Genomic DNA, 26,423 nt, shown 5'->3' with positions numbered 1-26,423 from the left:
TTGCCTCTGAACTTGGGGAAGTCGGAGCGGCCTGGCAAGCAGCCTGACTCTCTGCTGTTGATGACACCTCCAGCGGGAGCGGTGTGTGGGTAGGCAGGTAGTTTCATCACAGGGAGGAGGAGGAGGAGGAGGAGGAGGCATGCATCACCTTTTGTTTAAGCAGAAGCATCTTTTTGGAATGCCATCCATTTTATCAGTTAGGGCTTGAACAAAGAGCAGCCAGGAGAGGCTGGATATTGTAATTAGCACAAGTGGAGGCAGGCTGCTGCGTCTGCCTGCCTGCCTGGAGAAGAATAACCTGTTGAATTTGCTAGGAGCTATTGCTGCGAGGACAAGAGCTGCAGTTACGGGGAGCACAGCAGCCACAAGCGGATGAGGTAGCTGCTTCAGAGCTATGCTGTGGGGAAGAGGCTCAGACACTGGCCACTGGACGCCCGTTTGGGTTAGAGCCTCTGCTTTTGCCTCCTAAGCCCGGGGAGGAAGAACACGCAGCCGGCTCCCGTTGGGTTGGGACGGCCGAGGATGGCTGCGCTCTCCCAGCACCTGAGGATCCTGCTGTGGAAGAACTGGCTGAGTGTCAAGAGGCAGCCGGTGAGTGTGAAAGCAAAGCCGTAGAGGAGGGGGAGCTGGAAACCACAGGAGCTGAGGAGCAAGAAGGGCACGGCAGGAGAGGAAAGCCACGGTGTTAAACTAGAAATGCTTGGAAGGAAAGAGACAGAGAGGGAAGGAGGGGAATGGCACGGAAAGAAGAAGGGTCACTGTAAGCCAAAGTGGCTGCATCTTGTGTCATGGTGAGGGCTCAGGAGTCCAGACTGAGTAGCAGGGATGCTGCTGATGGTCCCTGCAGACAAAACCCTCCACAAACTCACGGGCAGACCTGAATTAAGGCTGCTCCAGTGTGAGCAGTCCCCAGAGTCTGTGTGCAGCCTCTGAGGAGTCCCTGCAGTCTGGGGACAATGAGGGTGTCATTACATAGAGCCATTTTTAATGGATGGACAAAGAAAAAAGTGGCTCTGAGAGGTGCAGGTGGGACAGATTTCCAGCACAGTCCAGTGTGTTGCAAAGCAACCACACCAGATGTTTTTCTCCCCAAAATCAAGCATTGCTAAGGATGTCCAGAAAGGAATCTGAACTGTGGTGTCACGGAGGCAGTGCTCCTTCAGGTGGCATTGCGTGTCCAGGCAAAGCCTGGCCAGTAGGGTTGTATCAGGAGTTTTGCTTTCCATACAGCTGCGCTGGCCTTTCAGCAGAAGCACGCTGCAATTCCCAGACTTGGGCTTCAACCCGTCCTCTTGCTGGGAATCCCAATGGGATGGTTTGTAAACTCTGGTTGCACGGGAAGCCTTGGCAGGTGCAGAAAGGGCAGAGAAGAGGAGATGTCGGAGAAGAGCCACGTGGGCAGTGCGATGTGGGGATGGAGTGCAAGACCTCCCAGCACCGCGCACATCTGCAGGGTCGGCTGTGTGCCTGCTCTGCCCTGCCTCTTGGGTTTGCAGCTTCAAAGAGGGGCTGAGTTCATCTCCCCAGCAGCTGCAGATGGGCTGTGCTCCTCGGAGTTAAGTCTGTGGTTGCTGTGAGAGGTACAGGAGAATATATTTTTCTGAGATACAGAGAAATACCAACAGATTATCTCTAGTTACATGACCAATTTCAACAGCCTTGTTAAAACCAGAAGGCTTGGGTCTCTTTCAGCTCCTGTGTGCCCGCAGTAAATGCTTACATAAGCCCTGGCCATGCAGCCTCACTTGCTGTAATTCTTCTTTCAGTTTCCTGTAGGGATGAAACATCAATTCTGTAGGATGGGAACATCAGTTAAAACAAAGTCTGGACACCACTTATTGTTTTAGGGCAGGCGTTCCCTCCAGCCCTCCTTCCATTCCCTCTCTTGCTCCAAATTAAGGATCTTGCTGGGAATGCAGCAGCTGTGAGGAGGTAAACCCAGAGCGCTGCTCCTGAACGCATCCTGATTTCTCTATCCTTCCCATTTCCAGCTTTGTTTTTTTTTTAACCTGTGTGATGTAACCGCACTGGTGGACCAGGCTTTCAGGCAGCTTGTTTTGGTGTGTGCTTGCTTGGCAGGGGAAGCTCTCTGTTGTCCTTCTTTGCTTCCGATAACCCCAGAAAGTGGCTGCTGCTGCTGCAGTGGTGCTCGTTGCCCTCACCAGGTGTCACAGCAGTCTGACACAGGCCAGCCCCTCTCCTTCCACAGCCTGAAGTGCTTTCCCACCGCTCCTGCTCTGTTTATCAGTCTATCCAGGGCCGGCGGACGCATTTGATTCTGCCTTCTGCTTTACACTTTATTTCCTCTGCACACTCTCTGCAGAGCCCCTGGAGAGATTGTATGGGGGGAGCTGCAGCTTGCTTGGCCATCAATTTGCTGAAATCAGCTGAAGCTCTGCATCCATAACCAGGGAGAGCCTCGGCACAGGTTGCTCCTGCTGAGCAAGGACTGGCCGTGAGTGGAGGTGGCAGCCTTCTGGGGAGCAAGGTTCGGCCTGCCTACCAAGGGGAATTGGAGAAATGGGATCCTCTTGCACTTTTATTGCTTTCCATCTCTCACTTCTATGTGGCTTGGTTATTTAAACAGACACAGGAGGGAGCGAAAACGTGCCTGCATCCAGACGTACCAAGGTCTGAGCAATTAAATCTGCTTTTAGCAGTGAAATAATCCAGCAACCAAGGGATTATGCAACCTGTGGCACAGTGCTCGGAGTCCCACGAGCCAAACTGGCATTGATTATGGCTCCGCTCAAGTCAACGTGTTCTACCTGCAGTCGGTTTGGCCAGGCTGCTTGGCTTGTTGTTGTTAACTAGAAGTGCCTGGGACAGTGAGATCGCTCTGTTGTAACTGCTGTACCCAGCTACTATTAAATCCAATTAACTCCCAGCACGGAGATACAAAGGGAAGAGCTGCTTGGGGGTGGAAGTGCCATTTTAGCTCCAAATGGGGAGGCACAAAGACTTCCCAGAGCCGAGACGACCCGTATTCATTTCCTCCACCAAGAATATGAAAGATGTCTTGCCCTTCCTTTAGGCAGCCTCTGACTAATATCAGTTTCTGTGCTGTTACCCCATAATTTTCCTGTAGCCTACGTGGTGCTAACCTAGGAGGATACCTTAATAATGCTGCGTGCTTGGGAACTAAGCCAAGTTAAATACTGTATTTGGGGACTGATTACAGGGAAAGCATGTGATATATGGAAAAAAATATAAAAAATGTTGGTTTCAGAGATGAATCTTGTTATTTAGCATATATATAAAAGGAAGAGGGGGGTCTGTAAAAGCTGAAATGCTGCTGAACGTTGAAACTATAGGAATACCCTCTCTGAAAGGATGTGTTAGGAGGTGCCTTGTGTTTGACAGCTGTCAGTTCCCTATTTTGGGGCACGAGTCGTGCTCCCACTGCCGTGGCTGTGTGTCATCTCCTTGGGGATGATAGGGAGGGAGTTGCTGTGAAACAAACCTCTTGAAGTTCAGTTGCTCTCCGGGATTTGTTTGTCTGTTTGTTTGTTTTTATGTTCCAGGAAGCATTACGGGAAATGAAAACACTGTTATGGGCTTGGAATTACCTTTGGAAAAATGGGTTTGGGTAATATGTGCTGATCTGAAAAAAATAGCGATGCAACAATGAAAAATGGGATGATTTTGAAGAAAGACATCTCTGCAGTTTCAAAAACTGGCATGAAGATAGCACGGCAATTTTGCAGCACAGGGTACTTTGAGCTTTACTGATGGATGGAAAATTCTAATCTAGTAGGCACAGTAGCGAGCTAGCCAGCTAGTACAAAAGCAGTTAATTATTTGAGAAATTGCATTTTCTTAGCTTACAAAACTCCCATGCTTGCAGTTTTAATACTGACTTTGGGCCTCCTACCTAGATTGGTTTGCTGCACTGGATGATTAGCAGACTATTTTCTTCATCCTCATCCATTGAAATGGTCAGCTTTCATGTCAAAGCCCAGAGGTCTGTAAATCTTCGTATTTTTTCTGACATATTATGCCAATTTTACATCATTTCTCTTCCATCGCAGCTCACCTACGTAGGCTGCTCCAGTTTGGAAGGGGAAGGGTACCAGGGAGTTAGGTTGCCGCGGTCAGGAGCTCACGTGAGGAGTTCTGGTGGTTGGTGATTGAATGGGACTTCTCCAGCTGGTTACACAACTCCGTAAATCCCTTCCTTCACCATGCTTGCTTCCACGCCTTGAAAACAAATACCAGGAAAATCCTCTTTCTTTTGGTTGTATTGTAAGGCTGAACCATTTGTGAAGAACAGTGAAAGTTTTTGGGGAAAAAAAGTGCCGTAGCCTTGTCATTTCAATGTCAAACACTTCCATTTTGAGCTATAGTTAATCATATCAAGGTCACCTTTGCCAGTCATTTGAGCAGTGCCATACACAGAAAGTGAAACTCTTCCCATTTTGACTCTTAAGTCATACAATTGATGCATCCAAAAGTCTCGTGCTTGTCAGGGTGCTTTTCCTCTTCCATAGCAGTGTCTCAAATCTGTGCAAAACTGTGTAAACAGCCAAGCTGAAACACAGGAAGGCTTGCGTTACTTTCAGGCTCATTATTTGCTCTTACGATCATATGTGGTTTTTCTTCCTGCATAGATAATACTTGGGTTTTAATAATATGTGCACCGAGACAGGCATTATTTACAATGCATCTTATAACTCATTTAGAGTGGTACTTGTACATTCCAGACAAGCTCTGGGACACATCAGCGCGACAAACGTAACCGATATATTTTCATTGCTATTTTATAGGTATGGTCGTTCATTTTAATTTCCTGGCCTGTGGTTGTTTTCATAATCTTGGCCATCATCCGTCTCAAATTCCCTCCAGAACCACAGCCAAACTGTAAGTAACCGGTTTGCTTTTATGTCTTTGGGGTTTAGTTCTCATTTCAGTGACTGATGTGTTAATTTGATGTGTTTTGTTACTTTTACAAATTTGGTTCTTTGTAGTTTCCAGTGGAGACTTCCTGGGATGCAGCATGCTGTAAATAAAATGTCTGTGTTCCTCTGAGGTTGCTTCTATTTATGTTTCTTTTAAATTAGTTTCGTAATTAGAAAACAACTTTGCAGAACAGTCTCATCAAGATGCACTCAGGTACTGCTGTTGTAGGCAGCAGTATAAACCTACATGATAAATTGAGGGACAAGAGAGCAGCTGGGAGAGATCTTATTCAGCAACACGACCAAGGGCATAGGCTTCAAGTGAGGTTATGAAGGTAAAAACCACGAGGTTGGGCATCGTGAATGATTTCACCTTGTTTGCTACAGGCAAAAAGCTCCTCTTCAGCTGAGCCTTAGCAGTGTGTGCCTGGACAGTGGGAGCTTGGTGCCTGTGAGCCCTTACTGGCAAGTCCCGGAGCTGCTGGTGGGTGGGTGAACAGTTGGTGGTGGCTAGACGGGTGAAGAGTTTGCACAAGCTGGCTTTTGCTTGCAGGCTGTGCCTCCTGGGTCGGGAGAACACGTGTCTGCACCCAGAGCGTGGGTCTGCTTGAATCTGCTCTAAAAACTCACGCTGAGTTTAGTAAATACACGTCACCAGCAGAAGACATAGGCCTGTCATGCTCTCAAACCAGGCAGCGTCAGTTTATGAAATTACATGGTAAAGCAGAGCAAGGAGTTTATCCAGACAGAAGCCTTCTGCCTTGCCCCAGTGTTAACTCTGAGGTGGATCCAATCCCTGCTTCTGCCCTCTGTAGCCTCCCAAGGCAGTCCCAAGGGAAGGGAGAGGACTGGTAGGAAGGGCTGGCCCCTCTTTTCAGCAACAGCCTGCCTTTGTGTTGGGAGAAATCAGTCACGGAGCTGTACCCTTTTTGTTACCCCCTCGTTAGAGACCCTCAGCCTTATTGCAGAGCCCCTGAAAGTGCCTGCCAGCCTCTTGCTTCATGTTGCACATCTCGGTTGCTGAATCACATCCACGTGCTGCAGCACAGAGTTGTTACTGACAGCCACAGCTTCCCAGCACGGGGTAGGAACAGGCCCTCCAAAATTGCCCTTACCAAAAGATTTGCAACACCTGACTCACAGGGGAGGCGCCCCCTGGCTGACCAGCCTCAGGCTGGTGTTGACTTGACAAGAACAAAGCTGTGGCGTGCGCAGTGCTGGGTTTTTCTCTTTGGGGGAAGGAGGCTGAGGCAGGGGGAAGAGGAGACAGGCTGACAGCAGCAAGGACGAGCAGTTGGCTTCCAGTCTGTAGCTATCAGGTGTGTAAAATGTGGTCATGAGAGATTTGTACTCGATGGCGGGTGCGCACTGGAAACGTTCCAACCTAGTTAATGCGCGATTCTCTGATTAAAAGTGTTTCAGTGTTTCTGAATGATGTATGAGAGAGGGCCACGCTGTGACAAACACAAGACAGGCAATTAGGATAGCCCTCGTCAGGGTAGGCTGCGAGCTCTCTGGGACTAGAGGTTTGTGCATCTAATTTGTAGGCTGTGATGGAGAGCTGGAGTGAAGGACTTCTCTGGAAGCATCTCAAGGTCTTTAATGGAGAAGGGCATTCTTGCTGTGTTAGGGTGGTCTTTTAAACCCAAGCCCATCTGCTGCCAGTGAAACTCCTCTTTAGGCCTGTGAGATATCTGAAGTTCTGCCCAAATTCCCTTGAACCAGTTGGAGCAGGCAAGACTGGGCACGCTGTATTTAGTGAAATCTCCAGTTTTTGCCAATGGCAATCCTCCCCCATGGCTCCGTTGGTTGTACTCGCTGTCCGTGAGAGCTCAGATAAGGTGACTGTCAAGAGTACCAGCTGGATGGTAAAATATTTATTTTACTGTACGTGGCTATTAATTTGAATGTGTATTTTTTGGAAGCGTGTTTGCTCAGGGTGATTGCATCTGTGAATTACCGGATCAGGAGGAATGTTCCGAGCAGCAGCAAGTAGCTTCATCAGTTGGACTTTGCAGGAAGGGGAAAGATTGGACAGCATTTTGGGGCTTGTTCCCTCTTCTTGCATAGCTGAATTTGGGAGCAAGTCTCAGGACCTGAGCGAGTGTCTTTCTATCATAAAGTGGGTGATAGGAACTCTAGTGCAAGGTTTTGTGCTGGAAAAGATGTTAATGGTTGTGGTGTACTCGTGATCCAGGCGTTTAGAGGCCATCTAAGAACCCAAAGGGGATGGAGAAGAATGTTGATGGAAACATTGAACAGGCAGTTCCTGCTGCTTTTCTAGTTAAATAAGAATACCTCTTGAATGTTGGCCTCTGTTTTGACAACTAGACAAAACGTATCACCTTTTTGCTTGAAAACAAAAAGGGAAATCATTCGGGAGCTTTCTTTTCTGGGGGAAAAAAAAGATGCACGAAAAAGCTGGGTGGACAACTGTAGAGTAATGATTACAGGAGGGGGTTTTGTTCGCTTTCAGTGGGAATTAAATCCCCGTTATGCTGAGTTCCAGTGCCTCCCTTAAAGGACACAATCATTAAATAGTGACAAGAAGCTGTTGCCAGTTCTGCTGCTGTCAAGAGCTTATTGCAGGCAGACAGAAGTCAGGAAGCATGGAATCAAGGGCACAGAGATAGAATATGCTCCTCAGATGCTGAGTTTTGAAGCCTTAGAGACAACCCCACAGAAAACGTCTGGAAGCTTATCTCGTGTATTCAGGGCCGCAGCAAGATCATGAAATCTACAATTTGCTCAATTAAAACAGCTCAAGTTCAAGACAGTGCTTCTTAAGGATGCCTAAAAGACCTTCAATGAATTGAGGATTATTTAGAGAAATTACCTAGCAAGAGCTTCTTCTGAGAACAAGTCACTTGCTTCCCTTCGTGTTTGTGTAGCACCTAATGCAACAGGATCTGGTGCTGGGCTGAACTCCAAAGAGAAATGACATGCTAAATAAATATCACCAGTCAAGAGGATGCTCGTAGGAGAAGAACTGAGGTAAAAGAAGGAGCTAAAATCCATCTGATATGTAATTTGCTTCATGATTGAAGCCTCTAGTATCTAAGAGAGGAAAAAAAAGAGGAAAAGAAAACTCTTCCACGCAGGCATCTGTTCGGTGATGTGTTTCCAGGTCAGCAGAGATAATGGGCAGGAGAAATAAAGATTTGTTTCTCTGCATAGGCAGTTGTGATGATCTGAGTGTCTCCCCAAACCAATTTCCCATCCAGCTCACTGGGCACATCCCAGTCGTGGCTTTTGATCTTTCATTACAGCCCTCACATGTGCTGGAAGGTGCTGGGATGTGCTGTGTGGCACGTGTGGGGCTGGAAGCCAATGAACTGCCTTGGAAGTGTCTTCCAGTCTTTTGTGCCTGTATCACAGGTTTTCTAGAGTGAGTAGGGACAAAAATCTTCCATCACTACAAGTTTCTGCAATTTGGGAATTGTGTGAGCGATACAATCTGTCCCTCGGGGCCCAACCCACTCAGTCTACAGGGAAGCCCAATTAGGCTCTTTGCTTTAACTAGCGCTGTCACACCCCGTCACACCCTACCCGCCTGCTTTCTTCCTTTTCTGTTCTCCTTCTTTCCCCTCCTGTCAGTTTGACCTCATCATTATTCTCCATAGAAGCTCTCTGGGGTGTGGTGAGTTGCCCACTCATTTTGAAACCCTGCTCTTTATGGAGAAAATGTGGCAGGGACTTGCTCTCCTTTTAGACCCAAGGTCTGCTCCCCCTGGCCTTACCAGGGATGGAGTTAGGTGTAGGTTGTGAAAGCCATGCCTCATTCACAGATGTTGTTCCATCTTCATGGCAGGGAGCTGTGCTCTTGGCTCTGGTCTGAAAATCCACCAGACTCCTCCTGCCTGAACTCTTCTCTGGGGAGCACATCTTACCCTTCACCTCTGCCCCGAATTTTCACCCAAATTTCATCACCTCCGTGGAGATGCTTGCCTGGTGGATTTCAGTCACTCTGAGATGTTTGTCATGGGCTCATTTAGCAAAGTGCTTCACCAGGCTGCTCTTTGGAGCCTTTACTGGGGGATAATGGGATAGCACCAGACTGTGTTCTGGTACCAGCCCAGCTGTTTAGGTCTAGTTTAGAGCCAGAGCTGCGTGGCACAGGAGCAGACATTCAAATTCCACTCTCGGTCTTGGCTCCAGGACTTCTAGAAGAAGGTCTCCGAGCTGTGCTGCATTCAGTGGCACTGGTAGCTAGGACTGGAGCAGCTCCAGGCCTTGTTGGGAAGATCAGGATGAATCCCAGAGCGCAGATCGGGCAGTGTAGAGGAGAAGGATAAACACGGGTAGCATCCCGTGCCTCTAGCCCTCCATCCCCACTCCCACACATCTCTGCCCTCTGGCTGCTGCAGCAGTGAGCTGGTAAGTGAGCAGGGAGCCCCTGCCATAACTGCAGACCTCAAACCACGGCTAGCTCTGACAGTTCCCAGCCTCAGTCCTAGCTCAGAAGCAGAAACCCTTACACTAACCTCGTCCCATAGTTAACAGAGGAGCTTGAGCTGGCTGAGTTCTCCCTGTGAGAGGTGGCTGTGGCTGCCAGGAAGACGTGTGAGAGCAGCTAGCGCCGTGTCCCACCTTGCTCCGTGCCTTCCTTCCTCCGAGGTACCATCCTGGAGGTGAAAAAGCTCCCAGAAGATGCTAAACACTTTTAAAGGAATTCACTTCAGAGTCGGAAGGACCTGAGCTCATCTTTTTGCCAGTAGCATGGAAAAATTACTAGGTTCCCATGGTAATTACAGGTAGTTGGGATGGTGGCTTAGCTACCCAGGCTGCTCCATTCATTTGGTTAAGTCATGGGTGCTTATGCAAGCTGGAATCCACCCCAAAGGTTCAACCTACTCTGTTTACAGACAGGCACACGTCAGGCTCCCAGCTCTGCCCCAGCATTTGCCAGTGCTGGAGCAGCCTCATTCCTCTGTTCCCTTTTCCTTGCTGTCTCTGGTTACCTTCCCCTCTTCGCTGTCAGTTTTCTCCCCTTTTCTAGACAACACCAGATTTGGTCTGTGCTCGGCTGCAGCGTGATTAGCACAATAGGCTCTTCAGGTCCCTCCTCCAGTGTCCTTTGCTTTAGTATGAAATTTATTTTGTGCTGATGCCGTGCCAGGCAGGCTGCCATATAACACTGTTTCATTGCAACAGTGCTGAAGGGGGATATGAATCTTCCCCCACGCCTGCTGGAAGAGACACAGGGAGGTGGTGCTCGGTCCTACAGTTCCCTGTGACTTGCCCAAGCTCCCCCTGAACTCAGCCACCTCTAGCCTAGCAGTCTTCCTCTTTCTGTTTGAAACCATTGCCCCTTGTCCTGTCACGACAGGCCCTGGTAGAAAGCCTTTCCCATATATATTTTATGCATTGACAGGCTGCAATAAGGTCTCTCTGGAGCCTTCTCTAGGCTGAACAACCCCAAATCTCTCAACCCTTCTTTTATAACAACACCCATTTCATAAATCTGTGCCTTCGTTTCTTTCTACAGACTTCCTCCTCGTGAGGTGTGACTGGAGGATGTTGAGTTGGAGGTGGGAACTCCTGAGTTGCCAGGATTTTTTCTTCCCACTGCATTACAACAGGGCCTTGGGGCAGCCACTTAATTCCTGTTGACTTCCTGAAGCACCTGCAGCCAGGTGCCGGGACCTAGAAGCACAGAAGCATTTTTCCAAAGGTGCTGAGCAGCTTGGCTTGCACTGAAGTTAGCAGCTGTAAACGAGGTCACTTTGTTTAAGGAGTCTAGGCATGGGCTCTGGAAACTACCTGGCAGCACTCACCATTGAGAGACAGAAGTTTAGTAAATGCAGCTTTTGTGCATTTTTTCCCCAAAGTCTAGATCTGGATTTAGGATTTTTCTGGTTCCAGCTTCTGGCTGGGAAATATTCTGCCTGTCCTTTTAGGTCCTGCTTGTGCAGCGTCCTGCTTCAAAGCAAGGTAGCTGTATTATACAAGACCAAGCTAGCCTTGTTTGTGTTAAATATTGCTTTTAAAAGGGTTGGTCTACAGCTCCCACTCTGTGTGGGGAGCTTCAGTCAGAGGAGCATCTCTGCACAGGGCAGGGAACCTCTGGTGCCATGCCTCTGTCGGCTCTGCCCTGTGGAGCAGACATCAGTGCTGGCATTTCCCCATCCAGACCTCTTAGGAGGTTTCCATCTCCTTTCCTTTCTCCTTTGTGTTGGGTTTGGAGGTTTTCTCCTCCCTCTACACCTGCTTTTTCTCCCACTCAGCTTCCATTTTTATGCTCGCTCTCTGCTCTTTATTATCTCCCCGATCAGTACGCGAACCCAATGCATTCGTATCCAGGTGCTGATTTTTAATTTATTAAATAAGGGGGTGGAAGAGGTGAAGGTCTGTGGGCGAGCAAAACGAGCTTGCCTAGTCTTAATAAGCATGGAAGCAGTTACTGCCTGCTCTGGGCTGGTCTTATTATTTGCAGAGCCTGAAATGCTGGAGGGAAGAGTTGGGCAATGAAACGCTTCCTCCAGCGAAGCCACCGACACAGGGAGGAGCCTCGCAGCGAGCTGTCTGCTGCTTCCATCTCGCCGTCGTAGGCAGACAACCGAGGACATCGTACTGTTGGCACGGTCAGGGAAACGAGTGATGTTGCTGTGAAGATTTAAAAAAAAAATAAAAAATAATCAAGGGTTTGAATCTCACCTGGCCACACCAGGCATCTTCCAGGTTGAATGGAAGCTGGCATGTCAAAAACCAGGAGCTGGGTGATGGGTACACGACTTGGAAATCAGGGCAGGCTGGGAGGTATCAGAGGTGGAGCAGTGTGTGTGTAATAGCTGCTCACAGCATCTTCTCCTTCCTCATGATCTGCAAGGGGGAAATTAAAAACCAGCACCACTTGGAGCTGAGGGAAGGGTGGCCGAGGATGACGCTGCTTCAAGGCCAACAGCAATGCAGGAGGCCCACAGGGAGCAGAAATGCCCCCGATATGATGGATACTGAGGGTGTTTGGTGTCCTGCGACTTTGGGGTGAGCTCAAGGGGATCTCTTCTTCCAGTGCCGTCTCTTCAGCGGGGGAAATTGCAGGGAATAGGGTGAAAGAAATCAGAAAGAAATCACCTGTTAGCTCTGCAGTGCTGTAAAAATCAGCTTTGTCATGCAAAAGGCAGCAGTCTAGGGACAGTGGGAGTGTGGTACCAAACCATTAGCTCTGACCCAGCACAGCTCTTAAGTATGCCTTTAACCTGAAGCCGGAGTAATCCCATTAAAAGCAGCAGGGCTAATCACTCCTGTGCCATGGGCTTTGGACACACTGAACGAGATTTGGGCTGTACTGACAGAACTGTAGCACTTACTGTCCTCAACAGCTGTGCGACTTCTGTGGGCGTTGATCTTGCAGGTGTGAAAAAGGTGGAGGAAAGCCTCAGGACCTGCGTGACCAGGAGGCGACCTGCTCCCATCAGAGACCTCAGTCCGAGGTCACTAGGAACATGAGGGCCCCTTTCTCCAGCTCCACGGTCAGACACGAATTTCAGAGCGTGTGAACCTCTCTCACAACGTCACATCAATATGAGCAATGCAGCAATTAAATAGTCTCTTTCCATAGATGAAGGGATAGGCCACTTGGTTATCTGGGTCATTCTTCAGATGTGTTAAAAAACAAAACAAAACCAACAAATGCTTCAAAATTAATGTTATCCCATAGATTTGGTGGTCACATTTTGCTTTTGGAGAGCTATCAAAGCTCCTGGCATCATCACAAAGCTTTCCACAAGCGATAGGCAATGTGAGTTGGTCAGAAATAGACGTGAACAAAGCTGGAAAGGTGCAGTTGTGTGTGGTTGAAGAGGAACAACATCAGTCAGCGTGGCATGAAAGAGGCGTGCTCTTTGTCTTTTTGACTCTGGGTGTGTAACAAGGTGAAGGAATAAAGTTTAAAGCAATGCTGTGCAACTATGAGAAAGATGAGAAGGGAAGTAAGAAGGTTGGATGTGGCCAGCTTCGTTAGACATTTTGCCTGGAAAGCTGGGAGGAGGTCACCACAGCAGTAAATATTCTCCTTGTGTGCTGTGTGAGTGCCTAGATAAATATAAATCACAGCTGATAAACAGTCAGGATCGCTGCTCTGGGTTAGACCCTCTGCTGCTGCTCAGGGTGATTGAGGGCGTGGAGGAACAAGGAGCAGAGTGATTCTTCCACTAGAAAAATCTTCAAAGGTTTAAGGTTTCTTCACCCAGAAGCTGAAGAGGTTGAGTTCAAGTATTCCTGCGTCAGCAGCTACTGACAATCTGTTTTTGGGGGCTTGTCTAATTTGTTGTAGAATGAATGGCTGCTGTTCAGCACGTATCACAATATTTTGATAGGCCTTCAAAAGGGGCTTTCTCTCCTTTTTGCCTGCTGCCTCATGGTCTCATTGTGTTTCTTTGTCCTGTGCTGCAAGAAATGTTCAATTACCCTTTTCGTTATGGATCATGATATTATTTCTCTATCGCACCACTTTTTGGACATTTTTTTCTTTGCTGCAGAGAGCTGGTTATTAAGCCTCTTTGTATGATACAGCAGTGATTGAGTGCATTTTCAATTAAACACAATACATCCTAATGAAGTCATTAGCTCATTATTTTCTTTAATTCACCAGTTGGGGAGTTGAGATTTGTATGGATTTTTTAATGAACAAAGACTTACTGCTTAAGGTATGTGCAGTATCGGCGTGTGAAATCTCAAGCCAAGAGAATTTTTTCATGCCCAAGTCGTGATAGGATGCTAAACTACAGGTGGGCAGAAAACAGGAAAAATCAGCATGTTTTTTTTTAATTATTAATAAAAGAGGAAAATAAGTTAATGTGCCTAAATTCATGTAGGGAGTAGCCACTCATAATGGAAATCCCGTACCTTTGATGTGAGGACAATGGGATATGGATTTTGTCAAGTTTTGCAGGATGGGTGGCAGAAGTAGGTAGGAAGTCCTAAAAGCAGAAATATCATGTGGGCAGAAAAGGGAGAAGGAATGCATGGGTGATGTTTTGGAACGAAAAAAGAGGTGATGGTGCTGTGCCAGCACCCCGCTAGCTGCCCCAGTCCTTGAACCAAACAGCTCCACGCAGCCGCTGCAAACGCATGAAACCCCAGCATGATGAAAGCAACATCATCGCTGCGGCAAGCTAAAACATGGTTCATTTAGGTTTGGACATTTCAGTCAATTTCAATTAATCTTATAGGTCGTAGCGAAATAGTAATTTTCATCTGTCTTGTATGACATTTATTATTACCCTGGCATTTTTCAGCATTATTCTACGAAGCTCCTTTACCTGGAGAAAACAAAATGTTTTGCTTGTGTTGAAGTGTGTCGGGATCTCACCCGTTTCAGCAAGTAAAAAGAAATCAACTTGCTTCATTTTACTCCAAATGAAAGCAAATGTGGAAATGCCAGGATTCCCAAAGGAATGAAAGCCTCTTTTCTTCTCAGCTCCTGGAGATACGGCCGGGCTGGGTAGGTGCTAATGAGCAGGGAGAACCAGGCAGCCCATGCTGTGCTGAGCCCTTGGCTTCTTCTGCCCTTCGGGATGCCTGTCTGGTTTTCTTCAGATTTGGTGCCTTTCTTTCAACAGTGGCCGAAAATTAAAGCACTCCACAGTGATATGGGATAGCAAAAAAACATCTACCCTTGGGCTTCCGTTGCCAGCCAGCCCAAAAGTCAGTCTTTGCTAATAGGATGCAGCTCTGGGCCCAGGTTTTCGTTGCAGACACAGCAATTTGTGAGAAATCTGTTGGGGTGACCTCTGTTCGGGGCTGAGAAGGGGCAGCAGTGGGTGCAGCGATCTCCACGTCTTGGTTTATAGGCAGCAGAGTGAGATCTTCCAAGGACAATCGCAGTTTAAAGTGTTTAAAGGTAGGGAACATGATAAAAACTGATGTCGTGTTGAGGATCTGTCGTATCTCAGGATCATGAAGGTGGGGACTACAGGGCAAGAGAAATCTATTTTTCGTGGAAGTGGCATTGCCAAAGACTTCCGTGGGAGAAGGAGATGCATTAATCTCTTGGCTCAGCTTCTCACCAGCTTTTTTTCTGAGTTCCTTCCTCTGCAGGACGAGAGGGAGTTGCAGGGAAGAGCTCTGAGGCTGCACCGTGTTTGTCTGGGCTCGGGCTCCCAAACCAGCTGTGCTCCCTGCAGGGTGCCTCATGCTCTGGCTCTGCTTCGGCCCAGACATTTCAGATATTTCGGTGCCTTCTTGAAAAGCTTCCTTCATTCTCAAACCTGGCAACATCTTCACAGGCATTGTGCTACCACCAGCACTTCCAGCAGCACTTGCAAACTTCGGGTCATAAATTTCTGCCTCTGTAGTTTTTTAGCTTGCTGTTTAAAAAGAAAGGAGAAGAAGAAGCTGATATCATCGCCGCGTTCATATGCCATACACCTTGCTTGTGATACAGCGACTGATTGTATAATTGTCCTCGTAGTTCAAAGCAGACTCGGAGGCTTCGAGTCTAATTTTAAAATATATCATCACTGCTTATATCTCAAGGAAATTACTTCTGCTTGGGATGCGGCAGGAACTCTTGTATAATTGTCTCTGTAAACTTCGTGCCTCTCTAGTGAGGAACACTGCTCCCCAGGCTCCTGGCCACGTGCGTGTTCCCCACCCCGCTGTCCCGCTGAGGGATTACACATTTTTAGCTGCTCCAGGTCTCCTGAGAGACGTGACCTTGCTTGCTGGCCCTGGTTAAGGTTGGTAGCTGTGGATGGTGGTAGAGGGCATAGCCCTTGCCCTCCTAGCTCCTATCTGTCTCTCTTCACTCCTCTTCTGCTCACCATCCCGAGCCTCGCGGCTCTCCAGCTCTTTGAACCAGCGTTTTGTAGACGTGCTGACAAAGCGAGGGCTGTGGTGTGCGTTCTTGGACTGGGGCGTGAGTCGATTGCCTGCAAGGGGAAGGAGGGTGCAGGAGATCAGAAGGAAGATGAGAAAAACACCAGGGTGTACAAGAGCTGTAATTGGTCCTCCCAAAGGGCCAGCGTCCCAGACAGGGCAGGGGATATTCACAGAAGGATGCTTTGAGATTAAAGTGCCCTACTCTCCAGTTTCCCTCATGGGCAGCAGACTTAATTACCCTTTGAAACTTTTAGAGCAGAGCGTATTTGGGGCTTTGGCCTCGAACCCAGAAGGACTGCCTGTAGGGAGAAGGGAGCTCTTGCGCTCTCCTTGGCGCTCTGTGATCACGGGGAGCTGACTCAGCCTGCCCCATAACTCCCGGTGGCCTGGGGGACATGGGGAACAGGTGAAGCTCTACCTGGTGGGACATCTCCTTCAGCTTTCTGGGGCACTTCTCTGCTGAGGGACAGGAGAATCACAGCGCCACCCAAAACGGGTGCCTTTGTCCCTGCAGGAGTACCTGGTGCTATCTGGCATGAAGCAGTGGGAAGTCTCCTTCGAGGACACTGGCAGCCGTATGCTCCACCTAGCACTGCCATCCCCCTCGGGAATATCTGGGTTTTGACCAGTGCTCTAACTGATAAATGTCCTACAAACGTGGCGTGGTGTCTGTGTTGGAGGGGTTAGAGATAAAGCTGGTCCTGGGCAAGAGTCACAGGTCATCTGTGGAGTCTGAGCAGCAAGGTAATCAATTACCACAAGCCTGCCTGCGGGCCCTTTGTAAAGCTGGCTCCTTTCCATCGGAGAAATAATAGCCATGTCCTTTGCCAGGTAATTTTCCAAATGATTATTTTAAATAATACGTTGCCGTGATCCAGCAAAAGAGTTGTGAGATTTATTAGAGCATTTGTCACCGCGAGGAGACGCATTTGGTGAACTCTGCGGGCTGGCAGTAAGCAGCGGGGGGCAAGTGGCACATGAAACACTGAAGTCTCTAATTGCTCGGGTCCTCGCCGTGTTTGCAGAAATGGGAGACAGGGACACACATCTCACCCCGCAGCGCTGGCTGCCAGCATCGCAGGTCACCGAGCAGATGGCACTGGAGCTGCTCTGAGATGGCAGGAGGCATGGAAGGAGTGGTGATAGATTGCTCCTCTGCCTTCCCTGGGCAGCTCTGCACAAGGAGGTTGTCTGGTCCTGGATGTGCTGCCCCTTCCTGTGGCAAAATCTGAGACACAGCCCTGTTGTAATAGCTTGGCTTGAAGCTGAAGCTTGGGTCTTTACACAGGAACCGATCCAACCAAGTCTAGGAGAACGTGTTCCTAAGGATGCTTCAGGTTCCTATGGCCATGTCTTCTTTTATTTAAAAGAAAATAATCTTGCAGTTGCTTTGGGACTGACATGTATCTACTTATAAACAGATAGCTTGACTCTTTTTCCTATTAACTAGCCTTTTGTGGTTCTGTTGGTATTGAGGGGGGTTTTTAGAGGCATTTTACAAAATGGTGTTGCAAAGGCGGAGTGAAAGCCTCAGTGAAACTGAGAATCAAGCCCCTGGTTTGTGCGGAGAAAGTAGCACATACTGATAGAATCACATAACAAAAAATGTATATCTGCATCGTAATAACATCATTTTCTGTCTCCCCCTTCCTCCAGGTTATCTCGCACCCCGAAACCTTCCTAGTGCAGGCTTCTTCCCATTCCTGCAAACTGTGCTGTGCGATACAGACGCCAGATGCAAAGGCACGCCGTACACACCAGACGATCTGCTGCCAAGGCTTAATGACATCTCATCTCTCAAACTGTAAGGGGATCCGGCTGTAGCTGGGTGTCACAAGCTGCAGAGCAAAACTTGCTTTGAGGTGGAGGGAGCAGCCGTGCATGTGTGTATGTGCAAGTGTGTCCACAACAGCTGGCTCTCTGGTGTCTGGTATAACAAACAGATCCAGTTTTAGATAGCTGAGCACTTAGAAATGAGAATATGGGCTGCAATGTGGGATGCTTTAAAAACGGTCATATTAGGGACAGCTATCGGTATTGTGTCAATTGCTTCAGGCTTGACTGTAGAAGAGAAATTTACTTCCTGAGGAAAGTGCCTCTGATGACCCAAATTTCAGAAATCAGAGCAAAGAAATTTTATTTGCATGATTGTGGGCTGGGTTTTGCAGGGCATCAGCTGCTAAGAGCAAGCCCAGTGGGCTGGTCTGCCTTCTGTGGTCATCAGCTCAGGTCACTTAGGGTAGAAGTGGCAAATTCCTCAACAGCCCTAGTTTCGGAGGCACATTTGTTCTGGAGTGATTGCTCTTTCAGTAGAGCCTCCAGGCTCCAGCCAGAATGGGTGTTCTCTCTGCAAACCATTAAACATATAGGCAAACAGATGAAAAAATGAAAGGATTTTTGCCCACAAAAGCACGTAGGTTTGCAGAGCGGAGCTGGCCGGGCATGTCCCGTTGGAATACTGGTTTCTGAAATTGAAATGTGCAGCGTGGGGATTTCAATCTCACTGATGTTCCAGTGGAAGCCAAGTAGCATTTGCTTTGAGATGTGCCAGCCAGGGTTGTTTCTACATTTTGGCTGCCGGCTTCTGGCATGCCCCTGGGGATCATGCAGCCCTGAGGCCTGGTTTGTGGAGTTGAAAATCTGTGCATCCCACATCCAAGGTCCCCAGGTGCTCGTCCTTCTTTTCAGGCGAGAGGTTGCTCCGGAGTGGCCATGTCAGAACCTCAAAATCCCTCTCGGCCAGAGCTTGAGTTTGAAAAGCTCAAGTGGGCCCCAAGACTTCCACCAGAGAGCCCCTCGGGCAGGATCCTGGGTGTGGTGGCTCCTCAAGGGTTCTTGTTCAGCGCAAAGAGAGCAGAATTTCTAGGGGAATGTCAATGGTCAGGATCTCTCTGTAGGTTAAAGAGAGTCTGCATGACTAAACATGTGGGTGGCTGAATTTACACAAGGTGAATCCTAATCAACTTCAAGGTCACGCAGCAGACAAGGGCAGAGCCATGGAGAGACTGGATGCCTGGATTCACAGCCCTTCATTTCCTCAGTGTCATTATTTTCCTGGGCACATTAAACAACAGTTAATTTGGAGCATTGAAATAAAGAAACGGGGACTGTTAGTGCCAAAGCTGGAGGTCTTCCATGGGTTTTAATAGCTACAAATGCTCCTTCCTTTCTGTTTTTGGTTTCTGTAGAGTAGTTTAGGAAATAACTGTTCTTTCCTGCCAACTGAAAATCAAAGGGTAGGGCCAAACTACAGCTCGAGTCACATGTCTCATTAATAAGCATCTTGACCACGACTGATGCTAGAAATTAGCCTTGTGAAATATCACACAGCTATGTGAGTATACCTGCCCTTGTCTGGTCACTGTTGGCCTTAGAAATACATAATATTTTACAAGAAAAAAAGACACTTTAACTAGCCACAGCAAACCTAGCAGGATACAGCAGAGTATAAAACCTCACCAGAAGGTTGACTGGGGAGGAGAAAGTTCCTGCAGCCAACGTGAGTGGACTCAGCTCTGCCTCCCTCAGGAGCAGAATCGCTGTGGATGAACTTGTCATGAAGGGAAAATAGTTGGGCTGTGACCCTGCAGTGTCTGGATGTATCGTTGTGTAATATTCTAGAGTTTGTAGGATTCAGCTAACACAGACTGCTTTTTTCCTCCCATTGTGCAACTGACTGAAGCTGTTATTAAACTGTTTTCTGACTCACCCTTAAACTGTGTCGTACCAGTGTCCAGCAGAGAAAATAGGCAAGGTTCTCATCCTTAATTCTGTTCCCTTTTTGCCAAGGTGTGCAAAATATGGTCATTGGAGATTTCCTTGAGCAGGAGGGAGCTAGCTACAAACACTGAGCTCAACAGCAACATCTTCCTTTTTTTTTTTTTTTTTTTTTTTCCGTTGAAGTGAAATGTTTGGGAAGGGTAAAGTAAGGTTCTGGTGTCTTGAATGATTTCTTGGTAGGGGCACACAACATGCTGTAATAATTTAGCGTTATTGCAGCTTGCATCAAAGCCTCTATGGTCAGTCAGAGCATCATTAGCAGTGCCATGAAGTTCTCCACTGCTTCTTCCATTGAGCATGTGTTGGGGGAGGACAGAGCAGGACCTGATACGATGAGCCCTCTTTTCAAAGAAGTGGCAATTTGTTTAAAGTTACACCAAATACATACTCAAGCCTTGCCTGTCCTTGGTGTCCCCGCACATCATGCACAAATGCAATCCCCTCCATCTATCAGTGTCTGAGGGTGCTGCAGTGCGCTCCCTTAACGTCCATACCAGGCCTCTAGAAGGAACTCAGCATTTACACAGCCCAGATTTCAACACGTTTGCCATAAAATCCAGCTATAGACCCATCCTGAGTCACACAGTAGCTAAACAGAAGCTTAATCCTAACAAACTGAGTTTTTACAGGTGTCTTCATTTTCTTCTTCTTTCCCTCAGGAAGCGGAGGAGCTTGTCCAGCACGGCCAAGGACAACCATCCATCACCATGGAGCGCTGAGGTTCCCAGCAGCAGGAATGCTTCAGTGGGTAGGTTATTCACTGCTCCATGCAAAGGCCTGATCTTTAAAGGCTGATCTTTTGAAGCGCTCTCAACAGAGACGCCGTTCTTAGAGCACTGCTAAAATGATTTATACGTTCTATCCAGGCAAGTAACTGTGGCCATGACATCAGTGTAAATTCTTGGGAATAATTACAAGTAACTGTCTGCAGAAAAGATTTCTGGAAGTTGACCAAGAAAACAGGATTAAATTGTTGTGCTTCACAGGAGCAATGCGAGATCGCAGACTGTTTGGATGTTAATTAAAGATGTGGCTATTTATGGAATACTGCCCTTTTACTGCCCACAAATTGTCCATAAACAGCTTATGATTTTTTTTCAAATGCATTTCTTATTCACATTTATCCAGCAAACAAGTCTTCTTCTGTGCCATAGTGGATATTTATTGCTGATGCTGTTCTCCTCTGATGTGTTTCTCTTTCCTGAAGGAACCTTCAGACTTAAATTTTCTTTAAATCATTACAGTTATTATTTATCGGTGGTAATGGCTAGTACTATCTGCAAGTCGTCGTGATGGATAGCCATTTCTCCAGGGAGCTCACGATCAAATGAATGATTACAGATTTGCATTCCATGACTGTTCTGCCCCAGCCATTCACGGTTCCAATTAGCATTCCTGCCAACACACTCGCTCCTTGGTGCATGGGCAGAAAAAGGCAGCACACAAAAGGGACTGGGGAAAAAAATCAATGAATTGTTAGGGGAACTATCAACTCATGTTGATGGCCGTGCATGGTCAAGAAAGAGCTCCGTTCTACCTCGTATTTAAGAAATAAAAATAATAAGTTGTAGCCTCAGCTGGTGTAAACTGGCATAGCTCCTTTGGTTTCAGAGAGCTGTGTGGTTTTGTGAGTGCAGCTCAGTGCAAGGGTTGGCTTTGGTGTGCATCAGCTGGGGACCTGGCAGCGTGCCACCATGTGTAGCAGGCAGCAGCGCTCCAGATCTGTGCTGGAGCTGAATAACAAGTGCCACCCCACTGTGCCAAGGGCACCCGGGGAGCTCTCCCTTACAGGGCTATCAGCTCGAGCTGATGTGGGCTCCCCTGTAAGGATGCCCCTGTCTCTCCTGTGTGGGGGAGCCGCAGGACTTGAGGAAAGAGGTGGAAGTTCATGTTGAGCTGCAAGCAAATAGTTAAATGCATTTAGTTTTTAAAAAGTTACAAAAGGAAGTAGTGTAATCCAGGCTTTAATTACTTCAGAAGAAAACCTTAAGTAAGTAATTACAGGGTGCCATTGGTTGTACCTTTGGAGACAGAGTAATGATGGCATGCCCAAAGCTGTAGTCAGTTAGCTATCCTCTGTCCTGGTTTGATGGAGCAAAGAGGTTAAAAGACATTAAGTAAAATACAGTGTTTCAAACTGTTATTGCAGCATTCAGGGATTTGGTGTATCATGGAGAAAACACCCCTTGGAATATTTCATCACCATCCAACCTGACTTCCAGCATCAACATGTTCAACAAAATCCTCAGTTTTGGGAAGGTAAGTCTGTATTTGCGCAATAGCTGTGTCTGATCACTTACGTAGTTATATTTAACGCATTAGAAGCTCCAAGTACCAACATATGGCTTTTATTGCTTTAGGATCTCCCCTATCATGTGAATTTGCTTTATTCTGGGAAAAGGAAGACAGTTGTTGTGGGTGAGCTTTTAAGCTCTGTTGTAAATGTATTATTCTCTAAGCAAAAAACAGATAAACCATGTACCTGGGACATAATACTGTGCATGACCAAATATTGGCACACAATACCATGAGGCATTTTGCTCAACACTTGTGTTATTAAAGGTGTTTAGAGTGCATTTTCTTTCATGTGCAATTAAAGCTGGCTTTGCCAATTAATTCATTATTTGCCCACAATACTTAGGTAGTGACATCAGAGGCACTGTGTATTTATTATGTAGGTAATTGAATAGATACAGGAAGAAAACCTTTGTAACTGAAGCTTGGTACCATTTAATGGGCATCAGTGTGCTGGGGATGCTCTCTGCTATTAATGGTAGACGAAAAAATATTTGTAGTATGCTTATGTTTTATATTAAGGGCTACAAACACGCATTTTTTGTTTATCCACATGAGGAGATTTAGGGATTTCAGTGACACTGTTCACCTGTTAAAATTCTGTATGTGTGTAAGTACTTATAAGGACAGTGCTTTGCAGATGTTACTATTAACCTATTAAAGTCTCATTCGATTTAAAACCATCACAAACAGAGTATTGCTTTAAAGCTACCTTTAACATTACATCTTCTAGAACAAGACACAGTTTTCAACTGGAGCAAATCTCAAAGTCATTCTGTGCGAGGTCTTGTCACGGTACACAGCACATCCTGGTCTCACTGAAGAGAAGATGGCAGCCAACATCCACAGGACTTTCTGCTTTACTGACTCATCGCTTTTACAGTCGTTTACCCAAGAGTTCAGAAGTCAGCTGGCTCAGGTGAGTGCCTGGGACTTCTGATGTCTGCAGGTAGCAGCTGCGTTAGTTCACACACTTCGGCGTGGTGTTTTGGAGGTAGAATGTGGCCCCACCTGGCTCAGAGTAGCTCCCCTCTATACTGAAGTGCATATAGCGCATGATGAGACTGAGCTAATTTTTGCACAAACACCTTAGAGCTGAGCACACAGCTTTTGGGGAAAGGCAAGAAGAGCCAGCTACCAGCTAGTGGCCATTAAGAGTTCCTCACTATGCCTAGGTTTTGTTTCTCCTCTTTATTTGCCTTCCTGCAGTTACAAGTAGATAGAACAATGTGAGAATAGGGCATAAATAAGAATATTTAAAGCTAGGGGAGGCCATAAATTTCACCCTGTATTACATCAGCCATATAACTTCATCCAATAATTCCTGCATCTAATCCAACAACTCATGACTGAAGCAGTACCTGTCTTTGGGAAAGCTGTATAATTAAAGCAAATGGATCCTTTAAAGGTAATGCCCCCTCCTCTTCCTCCTCCCCGCCCCCCCTTTTTTTCACCAGGGTGAGGATTCATATTCATTTTTCTTGTATTCCTAGTCATTGGACTATTGGGGAGATTCTGAATCTTAAGGCTTGTCTAAACAGAAAATTTATTGAGCAGTCTGGGGTGTGAAGGTAAAGCACAGTCACTCTCTCCGTTACTGCCTGTCACTAGAGCTCTCTGAATGTATTGTTTGTAGAGTTGTGTACAAGTGCAGTGCAGGCTGAAAAACATAAGAAGACCCACCGGCAACAAGGCTTCTTCTGCTTAAATAATTTCTTGCATTGTTGTTTCTTAAGGTGCAGCACAACCCACGGTACCAGGCAGCGTTTGTCAAGGAAATGGTCTCGTTTCTAACACTCATCTCCCAGGTGCAGAACGACACCTCCCTGTGGCATTTCCTTTTGCTGGCCCCAGATCTGTTTCAGGGCAGCGTGCAACTGCAAGACATACTTGATTTTCTTCAGAATGCAAGCAGGTAAAAAGACAGAAGATGCCAGGAAGGGCACTGAAAGCTGGTGGGTTTGTGCTGAACAGTAAAGACAAGTCACTTTTCATCTTGAGGGGTGTTAGCTTAAAAGCGTGCTTTATTTGGGAGATAGTACGGCACCAATAATGCATCTCTGAATGTCTCTACAGACAGTGAGCAATGCCTTGATTTTCAATCACTCTTGTTCCTTTTTTAATTGGGAGCTTGATATGAACTAATAGTTGTGTTCCAGGCTTCTTAAAGGCATGCCCATGTCAGATAGAAAGGGTGCTGAGCAACACCCCCTGCCTTTGGTTGAGGAAAAGCCCTCCTTGCTGTTCTGCTGAAACAGCAGCTAGCCACTTCCTTCCCAAAAACTGTAGAGACAAAGTTGAGTGTCTTTGAACACCTCAGGTATTTGTAGGGGAGCCAGAAATCCACTTTAAAGAAAATGGTTCCCTGATTTACAGCTGGTTTATCCTTCAAAATGAGTCCCAAGGAAGCAGAGGAGAGAGGGAGCCTGGTTCTTCACATATGGGGCTTTGAACGTGTTTGATTTTAAGAAAGTACCAGTACTGTTCTTGCTTAATGGCTATATGAAAAATCAGAAAAAAATACATGAAAAAATCTGAAAAATGGCATAACTGCATTAATTAACCACAATTAATTGTTCGGTGTTGTCCATAGCTAGGACAATAACATCTCTTCTCAAATGGGTTTATCCCTTTCCTGGTCCTTAGTTGAGCTAAACTCTCACTTTTCTCTACAAGACTTGAGTTACCCAAGAGAGCGGGAGCATCTTCCAAATCATCTACTGGCTGTTTGATCAAAACTGCTAGAAATTATTCGGAATAGTCCACTTGTTACAGCACATGGAGGAAAGCAAGCAACTGAATGTCTTCAGCCTTTCTTGTTTTTTTCTCAGATATATGAGCAGTTGGGCAAAGATGCCAAACGAGGTTGTAGAACCTTTGCCATTCTGATTACACCCAGGCTTAGAGGGACTCCCTTTTCATTGCTGGCATGTTGCCAAGGCATTTAAAATCCTGTACGTTTAGTATCCAGGTAATTTGCTGTGCTGCATTGTGCGAACTATTTGTAAGTCGGAATGCCCTTATCCTTAAAGGAGTCGGTAGCAGTGTGGTGAGAATTTTAATTTCATTCAGTGATGTTTTGCCCATGCTGCTTTTTCAGTCACAGCATTATTGCATTTGTTTGCATTTACTGGCTTGCAGATTCAAGCTTGAGAATCAGCACTGTTTGAGTGCCCAGGAAGAATTAGTATTTACTGTGCTGCTCTGCTTTGCTCCATGACTGCAGAGCTGGGCAAAGTTATCATAGACACAACAAAGAGGCGCAGAGAATTTCACCAGAACTGCAGTGCTTTTATGCCTGGCATGGGGCAGTGTAAATGCATGAGCAAAAAGTTACTGCAAATAGATTGCACAAATAGGACTTTAATGATGCTTACAAAAGTATGTCTTAGCCAGCCTGGCCATGTCTTTTACTCAGGCAATTCTGACCTCCTAAAGAAATACTATGCAGGAAATTTTCTACGGCAGAAAAATGAAGATACGGAAGAAAAGAACTTTTGCTCAACTAAATACGTGCCATTTTACAATGGCAGCTTCTTCCTCCTCTGAGACAGGTGCTAACAAGCACCTCTGCGGAATGGAAATGGTGACCACCAAGTCCACAAAACCTGCACGGAAGCATTACGTTAAATGAGAAGAAACGAGTTCCCTGATGCTCTGTCCTCATTTGCGCTCTGTTCTCACAAATCACCATGTTTATATTCATGCCACTGAAATCAGCTCAGCCAGGTGCTGTGTGCATCACCCACAGAACTTCAGGCAGCCAAGAGACTGTGCATTTCACGGTGACCCTATACCGACAGTGAAGGGCTGTTCTTTGTATAGGAGAAGCAAAAAGGACTAAGAATCACTGTGAAGTTTTCTGTAAGCTGTACACATTGAACAGGCAGCCCTTTAAATGGCTTACCCTGGGATACAATATGCCTGATTATCAGCTTGTTCTTCCAAAGACTGAAAAAACATCCCTTGCTTCCCCAAAGTCTGGTTATTACAATATAAAAGAGGAAAGAAGGAAAACTAGAAATGGTAACAGTTATTTGTGATCGCTTCTTCCATCCACAGGTGTCTCCCAGGGATCTCTGCTCTCCCTGGAGCCTTGTCTGCTCTGCTTCTTGGTTTCATTTAGGAGGAGATTCACCTGCAGCAGTGAATCACAGTTGTGGCATGTCACCTGTTTACTAAGCCCTATTGTGAGGATTTAAGTCTATAGATTTTGCATAAGTCTTTGAATAAGTGCATCCAATGAGTGCAACATACACATTTCTGCTAATATACCACCATGGCTTTCCCTTCAAAGCCCTTTATTGTTTGTATTTTGTGCATGATCAAGCAAATAATTAAAAGTAGGGGCAATGTCTTAAAATGTCTGTCAGGCATTTTGTGAATGATAGGCTGTACTACATCTGTGTCTTATTTGAACACTTGCTTTATTTCTACTCATAAACCTGCAACCACAATTTATTTTCCTTGTGTGTTTATTTTTTTAATTTTTTTTTTCCCTTTAGTGTTGTGCTGGCAGCTCAGAATGTCTCTGCATCGCTTGTGACTGATGATAGATTCAAAACTGCTCAAAATGGGGTTACAGATCCCCCATATTCCCTGACCTGCTTGGAGCAAGGTAAGACT

The 26,423-nt window shown here is 46.6% G+C and overlaps 1 protein-coding gene across 1 annotated transcript in view; it reads left to right on the top strand.

Annotated features, from left to right (window-relative positions):
* The first annotated feature begins 522 nt into the window (after nucleotides 1-522).
* Nucleotides 523-26,423, top strand: part of ABCA12 (ATP binding cassette subfamily A member 12) — an 81,579-nt gene continuing 55,678 nt past the window's right edge. Inside the window, exons 1-8 of the mRNA XM_032190340.1 lie at nucleotides 523-591; nucleotides 4,767-4,860; nucleotides 17,379-17,526; nucleotides 20,162-20,250; nucleotides 21,652-21,761; nucleotides 22,531-22,716; nucleotides 23,534-23,712; nucleotides 26,303-26,415. Of these exons, the coding sequence (XP_032046231.1) occupies nucleotides 523-591; nucleotides 4,767-4,860; nucleotides 17,379-17,526; nucleotides 20,162-20,250; nucleotides 21,652-21,761; nucleotides 22,531-22,716; nucleotides 23,534-23,712; nucleotides 26,303-26,415 (988 nt within the window). The remainder of the gene's footprint in view (nucleotides 592-4,766; nucleotides 4,861-17,378; nucleotides 17,527-20,161; nucleotides 20,251-21,651; nucleotides 21,762-22,530; nucleotides 22,717-23,533; nucleotides 23,713-26,302; nucleotides 26,416-26,423) is intronic.

The sequence above is a fragment of the Aythya fuligula genome, chromosome 6, assembly GCF_009819795.1.
Source record: "Aythya fuligula isolate bAytFul2 chromosome 6, bAytFul2.pri, whole genome shotgun sequence".
Lineage (NCBI taxonomy): Eukaryota > Metazoa > Chordata > Aves > Anseriformes > Anatidae > Aythya > Aythya fuligula.
Note: the sequence above shows the minus strand (reverse complement) of the source record. Positions and strands in the feature narration are given on the sequence as shown.